The sequence below is a fragment of the Alosa pseudoharengus genome, unplaced genomic scaffold (genome assembly GCF_046254945.1).
Source record: "Alosa pseudoharengus isolate Yale_2024_CS ecotype anadromous, Long Island Sound unplaced genomic scaffold, YU_APseudo_1.1 YU_APseudo_1.1_scf_20, whole genome shotgun sequence".
NCBI classification, from domain to species: Eukaryota; Metazoa; Chordata; class Actinopteri; order Clupeiformes; family Clupeidae; genus Alosa; species Alosa pseudoharengus.
Window position 1 is genome coordinate 18071839 of NW_027468664.1, and position 8164 is coordinate 18080002.

The 8164-nt window shown below is 43.1% G+C and overlaps 1 protein-coding gene across 2 annotated transcripts; it reads right to left on the reverse strand.

Annotated features, from left to right (window-relative positions):
* Positions 1 to 3046: 3046 nt before the first annotated feature.
* LOC143136197 (CD226 antigen-like) lies at positions 3047 to 7564 on the reverse strand. 2 transcript variants are annotated; one of them, XM_076296765.1, is made up of 7 exons: positions 7233 to 7564; positions 5258 to 5596; positions 4814 to 5170; positions 4553 to 4648; positions 3908 to 3972; positions 3519 to 3623; positions 3047 to 3406 (listed from the first exon to the last, which is right to left on the reverse strand). In XM_076296765.1, exons 1-7 carry the CDS (start codon positions 7279 to 7281, stop codon positions 3299 to 3301), a joined length of 1119 nt encoding a protein of 372 aa, XP_076152880.1. In that variant the 5' UTR covers positions 7282 to 7564; the 3' UTR covers positions 3047 to 3298. The 2 variants fall into 2 exon arrangements, with proteins under 2 accessions (XP_076152880.1, XP_076152879.1); XM_076296764.1 differs by having other exon boundaries at positions 4553 to 4651.
* Positions 7565 to 8164: the final 600 nt, after the last annotated feature.

An 8164-nucleotide genomic window follows, 5' to 3' on the forward strand; every position in this document is an offset into this window, starting at 1 on the left:
CGCCAGGGCGGTGACTCAGTAATCTGGTTCTGAGAGGAGCAGAGACATTAGTATACATACAAGATGAATTAAACGGCATGACTGGGCGGGGGTGAAGACGTTGTGCCAGGACGCCGACAGAATTGTAAAGTAGCTAGGTGTTAACCATAAACCTAGGGTTGTAGTGGGGCCCGCAGCATGCTTTCGCTTTAGTGGGATTTAGGAGCTTGACGAGCTGGGCAACCAGCGTCTAGGGCAACCTAGACCAATGCGGCGGCCGGGCAACCGGCGTCCAGGGCAACCTGGACCATAAGCACTTCACGATCTGGCCGCCCAGTGACTAGCAAGCTAGTACATTGTGACGAGCCAGGCCACCGGCATCCAGGGCCACCTGGACCAAACTGGGCAACCAGCGTCTAGGGCTACCTAGACGGGCGTCATGAGCCGGGCAACCGGCGTCCAAGGCAACCTGGACAGTGAGCTGGGCAACCAGCGTCTAGGACAACCTAGACCAACGTGACGGCCGGGCGACCGGCATCCAGGGCGACCTGGACCAAACTGGGCAACCAGTGTCTAGGGCAACCTAGATGTGCATCACGAGACGGGCGACCGGCGAGAAGTGACCTGAACCATAAGCGTCGAACGAGCTGGGCAACCAGTGAAAAGGCAACATGCCCATGGCTGAGACTAAATCACCACAAGCTACCGGCATGCTGGGCCCCAATATGTTTCAGCGATTAGTGCAAGGCGAATGCCAGAATTTAACCACCGCCACCAGGATTTGTGAAGGTAAAATGAGGTACCTGAGTTAACATGGGAGAGCAACTTCTAAGCATCGAAAATGTCAAGAGGAGTTAGTTTGATGCATCCTGATGGATGACGTGGATAGCCCTTTTTGGCCGGCAGTCTTGGCTGCACCGATGCGGAATGAGTGAGAAGTGAACCTCTTTGGAGAGAGGTTACATTTAAGCAGCACGTTAGCTAGATGGCTGCTGAAAATCAGGTAAAGTGTGAGCCATAGTTTAAGGTAGTGAACGGGGACCAGGGAAGCAAAACATGGTTAGGGTTAAAAGGTTAAACATGATGTACTCAGGATCAATGCAGGGGAATAGAGCTTGTGGTTGCAGATGCTTGGGACCGGAGCAATGAGTTAGTTGAAATGGGTGCTTGAGTATATTCGCATCGAAGTCATGTGGTTTAATATTTAGGATAGATGAGCATTATGACTAGTTTTGTAGAAGACTAGTGCTTGTGAAGCCAGATGTGTGTTCTGGTTCGATAGCTCACCTGCAGCGGCTAGAGTGAGATGAATGCATTGAGCTGCAGACCCAAGGCCAAGATGGATGCGTGTGAGCTACACCTTAGCACCTGCTCTTGGAAAGCCCCCCAAAATAAGATGAGCAGCATCAGTAATGCGAGGGAAGCATGACCTTGCGATGTAGACAAAGGACTTCAGGACAATTCATGCCTGTATGTGACAGGAGGAAGAAACATATGTAACTGAAATATGACGAGACAACGAACAGATGAGTGCTGGGGTACCACCATGGTGCTTATGCATCTCAGAGTGCAGAGGAGCTCTGAGAATGACTTAACGCGAGCTCGCTATACCGGCTGCACCACTGTGGCAGGATAGTACAGTTTAGAACTGGCTGCTGGAGAGACAATAAGTAAAGGTAGCAATGAGGAGAGAATAAGCAATACATATCGCCCAACTGGATGCAGAAATTATATTAGACATGCGCCAAGCACTGGCCCCTGAGTGAGTGGAGGGGTGTGCATTCACGTGACATCCCATGTGGCCGGGACATTTTTAATCAAAGCGACTGACAATGTACCCTGGGAATCTAGAGTTCTCATGGAAGCGATTGCTCAGGGAGACTCGAGTCTGGCAAGGAGTATGATGCATGTAACTTTTGCCCCTTGCATCGCGGGGAACCAATATATCTGTGTAGCTGATATAGCGGGCCAGAGGCAATCTAAACAGATGACAGACGTAGTGTCATCCAATTGCGTCGAAGTCCGGAATCAGGCAGTTAACATTGACCGTATAGCGTTATCCTGAACCATGAGCTGGGCAACCAGCGTCCAGGGCAACCTAGACAGACATGACGGCCGGGCAACCGGCATCCAGGGCCACCTGGACCAAACTGGGCAACCAGCGTCTAGGGCAACCTAGACGAGCGTCATGAGCCGGGCAACCGGCGACCAAGGCAACCTGGACAGTGAGCTGGGCAACCAGCTTCTAGGGCAACCTAGACCAACGTGACGGCAAACAGGTTAAAGCTAAAACAATTCCCCCACAATGCCAGTGCAATTAAAAACAATTTAGAAGGTAGAGCACAATAACGAAAAGTGCATCAGTGAGTGCCGGTTTTACACAGTCAAGAGTCAGTTCTAGACAGGTGACAAGTGCTGGGATTAGGAAGGCTAGTTTTAAGCCGTGCTACAAGAGGAGATATCCTCGAAAGCGCTGGCCTTTGGGAGATTTGTGAAGACGGAGGGATGACCCCCCTCCAGTATGAACTGGAAACATGATCCACACGATTGCGTGATTCCGTGAACCGGCACTGCCATCCCTTTAAGAAAGTAGAGGCATGGAGGCAAAGGGGAGGCATGGACGTCAAAGTCAGCGTACTGAGAAGCAGAAGCAGTGTTAGGTGGTACATATTTAAAGAGCCCACTGAATTCCTATAGGCTAGCGCTGATTGAATGAGTGAATGATCAGATTGCAGGGCTTTCCCGAAAGTAGGCAAAGCTAAGATTGGCTCCGTGTAAGCATGGGAGGAGTAAGCTACACTACGAGTCTTCCTAGTAGAACTTTCACTGAAGCTATCATTTCTGTGATCTGCCTCCATTGTATGTTATGGTTAAGAGCAGCTGTAACAAAGACAAATAAGCTAATTTCCCAAGCTATGGGCTAATAAGATAAAGGCCCCAGCTCATGGCATTGGATTATAATAAGACACCAAATGTGACATGAAAAGTGTGGGTTCAATTCCTGTGTGTGTTCAATTAAGTGGCACTTCACCCCAAGTTGCTCCGGGGACAATGTTTCTCTCTTCAATCTTTTATTCTCTGGACATGTCTGTCTGTATATGCACACTATATTTAAAGTACTCTTGATTCCACATTGATCAATTTTATATAATTTTCAATGACATAAACAAAAAGATTAAAACTGGAAACAAATTAAGAATAGGCCTAATATATAAATGGCAAGTACAGTCAAGCCCCAAATAATTCAGTCACAGTGATTCAGAGTCATTTTGTGCCTGTTGGGGAAGACAGACGCCACTTCTCACATTACTTCTATTTGTCAGACTCTGTACAGTCGAATGCTGGAATATTCCGTGTTCTCCTCTGTGTTGATCTCTTTGGGGGGTCTAGCTCTGTTTCCATGGTCGACAGTTGAGTAGGTCACATCCTATTAAAAGATCCAATAAAGTAAAAATCAACTTATGCACACAGACACACATCTCTGTGAGCAGATGGACATGCAAGTGTGTGTGTGTCTTATGAGGTCTGGTTGGTCGTACTCCGTCTCCTCTGACGCTGGCATATTCCGTGGCCTCCTCAGTGTTGGCATCTCTGGGTGCTGCTCTGGCTGTGTTCCCATGGACTACTGTGGTGTAAGTAACATCCTAGAGACACAGACAGCAGAGTGAATGACTTTGAACACATGCACATGAGTGTAGCTGCTTCTCCTCTTATCTCACCCCCATTCTAACTCCAGTGCAGTTGAAATATTGCTGAGAAATCCAGAATAAACGTTTTGTTGTTATTCATCTATGCCTGTGTTTGCATTGAGAACACAGGGTGTGTGTGTTGTGTGTGTGTGCGTGTGCATGTGTGTGTGTCTGTGTCCATGTGTGTGTGTGTGTCTGTGTGTGATGGTTAGTTAGTAAGGGAGATGGGAGATGTTCACCTCGTTCTGCTGTTGATCCTGCCCTGAGTGTTCCCCTCTGCTGTCTGATGGTTCATTTCTTCTCTCTTAGAGGGCAGGATAATAATAATATTTGTTATCATGTGTACATTATTTGTTATGTGGATGTATTATCATGTGTATATAAGCTGTCATGCAGTACATGTGATGTGTTGTCATTTCTTTGTTAAAGGGGCTATTCCAAGGAACTGAGTTACTACAATTAACTCAAAGGTTAACTCAAAACTTAAAGGTCGACCACTTATTCTGAGTCAAATGTAGGGTAAGCGATGCTGGATGACGTCATGTTTGTTTTTGTTCATGTTTCTTTGCAGACTCTTATGTCCAAGATAACTTGCTCCCTGAGAAACTCTACACAGTGTTTTGTTATTGTTTGGGACACAGGCTGCCCCCACTTTGTTTGTTTTCACTTCAGGTAGCCAGGGCTGTGTACGAAAACCATTTTTTGTAGTGTTCTGAGAATGTAGAGCTAGCAGATTATGATGAGATATTCGCTGAATGTTACTAATAGTTACGTGTTAGAAATAGCTTAGCATCACTCACCCTACCTTTAATTTATCCAGGCTTATCAGTAATCTACATTCTTGGAATGCCCCCCTGGTGTGTACAGTATGTTGATGTGTTTACTTCTGTATCTCCAGTAGATGACTGCAGCTGTCCCCAGCACGCCCACCAGCAGGATGATGATAATCAACACAGTGCTGAAGAGTCCGGCCCTTGCTCCTCCTCATTAGAAAACCCCAGACAGTGACACTTTTATATTATGATTCTGCCCCTGCTCCAGCTCCTTCTTCTCCTCCTCATGAGAAAACCTCAGACAGTGACACTTTATATTATAATATAACATGATAATTAGGCAAAAATCTACATAGAAATAAAACTGGTTACTTTTAACGTTGAGTGTGATCCTTTTGAATATTTCACTTTCATTGCGTTTGATCACACACGTGTATTCTCCCTGGTCCTCTTCAGTCAGGTTAGACAGAAGCAGGGATGCGTTTCCTGGAGAACTATTACTGAATGTCTGGACTCTACCACTGTAACGCTTCTTTACTTTTGGTTTCAGAGCTCCAGTCAACTTATAAAACTCTTCCTTGTTATAATTAGGACCTCTCCACCGAATCTCATCAGGTTTGGTCTGCAGGTCAGTACAGGAGCAGGAAAGGAGAACAGACTCTCTTGGGGATCTGGTGATGGTCTCATTTTCAGGTTCAGATATTATACAACCCTCTCCAGCTCCTTCTCCTGCTCATGAGAAAACCTCAGACAGTGACACTTTATATTATGACATGATAATTAGACAAAAGGCTACATATAAATAAAAATAATTACTTTTTATGATGAGTGTGATTATTCTGATTCCTCCTTTACTATAGGTTTCGATCACACACATGTATTCTCCCTGGTCCTCTTCAGTCAGGTTAGACAGAAGCAGGGATGCGTTTCCTGGAGAAGTGTCACTGAATGTCTGGACTCTAACACGGTAACGCTTCTTTACTTTTGGTTTCAGATTTCCAGTCAACTTATAAAACTCTTTCTTGTTATCATTAGGACCTCTCCACTGAATCTCATCAGGTTTGATCTGCAGGTCAGTACAGGAGCAGGACAGGAGAACAGACTCTCCTGGGGATCTGGTGATGGTCTCATGTTTCGGATCAGATATTGTACAACCTGCAGAAACAACATAGCACACAAACACACCTTATATTATGGAACACAAAATGAGTGATTTGATAGTGCTCATGAAACATTGTTTTTTTTTGCAGCGACGCACTCCTGAGCAAAATGATTGCCTGCAATTCACCTTAACTGACATGCACCCAGGATACTAATAGGATATAGAGGGCTATTTGCACCCAGGACAACAAATGTAGTGTACATGCAAGCAAGGAAGCGTAATATTTTCATAAACTTTTGGGATTAAAATATGTTTTGATAACATTTAGAATGAGAGTTGTGTTTTATTTTCATGATTCATGATGTTCAACGAATGTATACAATCTCTGGTTTGTTATCGCTCTTATTCTCCTGTCTAAGTTTTCGGCATTCAACTTACAGACTCATAACTGAAATTCTCAAAAAATAAAAAATCTCAAAAACTGCTTCAAATGAATCAGGCAGCCCAGTTAAGTACGCATTTAATGATTTTCTCTTATTTGTCATACTGTATAACATTCTGGGGTCGAGTATTCTACAATTGAATTACTGTAGATACCTGGTATCTTTATACAACCAGACACTGGAAATAATGGACAGAAAGCGGTTCAGTGGCATCACTATCACAGCGGGGAGAATAAGTATTGAACAGGTCAACATTTTTTTCAGTAAGTATACTTCCAATGAGGCTATTCACATGAAATTATCACCAAACATTAGTATTAACTTATGTAATCCACACATATAAAAAAATCCAAACATTAATGTCCATAAGTAGAGTTATGAGTAAAAAAAGTGGAATGGCACAGGAAAAAAGTATTGAACACACTAAGAAAATGCACTACACAAAGGCAAGAAACGAGCTGGAATCTATAAGTAGTTAGAGAGTAATTATCCCTCCAATCTGTGCAAATTAATATAAATTGGTCTTTAAATGCATATATTAAATGAATGTATTAACAGTTTGGCCCCAGAGCCATGATTTCTAGCAAGTAGCACACCTCCTCATCGTTGTCCTTCCTGCAGCAGATCAAGACTCTGATGCTAAATACTATTGCATAATGCATATTGTATGTCCCTAGGAGTAAATAGCATTGCTGCAAACGCCAGGGTGTTTGTCTCTACCATGCTATGTACACCCAGGTGTATCCCCTCTGGGTAGCATTATTGGCTATTGACATTGATTGCAAATAGTGCCAATTTGTTCAAGCTGCATGAAACTGCCGACTTATTTAATCCACATTGTACATTTCACATAAATTGCACATAAGGATAAACATTGATGAAATCCAACATTTCCTAAATAAAGATGAAAGAAAGCTGAAGGCTGTACTATTTGAAGACAGTTCTGTTTTGAACATTCATAAATATGCTGCTATGTCCATATGAGTGGAGCAGCATGTGTGGATAGGTTACTTCAGATAAACCCACTCATTTTACTCATCATTGAATAACTTTTCCTCAGACTTCATGTAAAAATACAAGAGCAAAATCCTGAAGCTTTTTATGAAGAGGCTCATAACCCTCTCGATTGATCACGCACAATATAAGCTACATGTGTATGATCCAAATCTACTGTATTAAAACATACTTTCCATCCATTACACACACACACACATGCACACTCTTAGTATGACATATTAGAACTCACCAACAGTGACCTGCAGAGCTGTGTAAAGCAGACAGAGGCAGAGCTTCATCTTCAGAGGAGGTTTTGACACAAAAGACACAATCACACAAACATCACTGACTATATGTTGGCTACTTCCTCTTCACAAATGGACACACTATCGGGTCTTTTCAACTGTTGGTTGGTTGTTCATTTATGCATTGATTCCTCTGATGGCAGATAGCTGTCAGTAAAAACTCAACACATCTTTTCTCTGAGGCGATATAAGGAGTGAAACTGCTGCTTTCGGTTGCTGTGTACTCTCTTAATTTGGCAGAAATGTAGCAACTTCCTGTTTAGTGTTCACATCTTCAGTTGCATCATCTCCATGGGGCGTGAGCTGCCATGTTTTTTCATAGATTAAGAAAAAAAGGAACTTTTGTCACATGGCAAATATTCCTTTTCATCTTAATCAACAAAAAAGATGGCAGCTATCCCAATCTACAACTCGACATTTCTTTTAGTTCATATATGTATATGTTGATTGTGTATTCAAATGTTCCTGTCAGGACTGTTTCTCATAGCTACATGTACCAAAACGGATTTGTACACCTACACTCAAATCATAAATCTGCATGCCCATCTGCACACAGACAAGTGTGTGTGTGTGTGTGTGCACGAGTTGAATATTACTCAATTGGATCTTTTAATAGGATATGACTTACTCATACAGGTGAAGTGAATAGCCCAGACTCAAAGCCCAAGTATGACAGTCACATAATACCTTCATCAAGTCGCATTTGATGGAGTTATTTGTTGAAACTACCCTCAGATAGTGATAACACCAGAAGTGTTAAAGCAACACAGTGTGTATGGCTTCAAACTAATACTCCACTGACTTACTTGAATATCTGGTATGTTTACTTTGTATAACATTGATGTTACAGCTCCATACATGACCCTTTTCATCAGTT

Bases quoted from the DNA above. Each gene is read 5' to 3' on its own strand.
- LOC143136197 (XM_076296764.1), bottom strand. From the start codon at position 7,281: ATGAAGCTCTGCCTCTGTCTGCTTTACACAGCTCTGCAGGTCACTGTT. The intron at 5,597-7,232 runs GTGAGTTCTAAT...TTGTTTCTGCAG, and splicing joins AGCTCTGCAGGTCACTGTTG to GTTGTACAATATCTGATCCG. The intron at 3,973-4,552 runs GTAAACACATCA...CTGCCCTCTAAG, and splicing joins CATCTACTGGAGATACAGAA to AGAGAAGAAATGAACCATCA.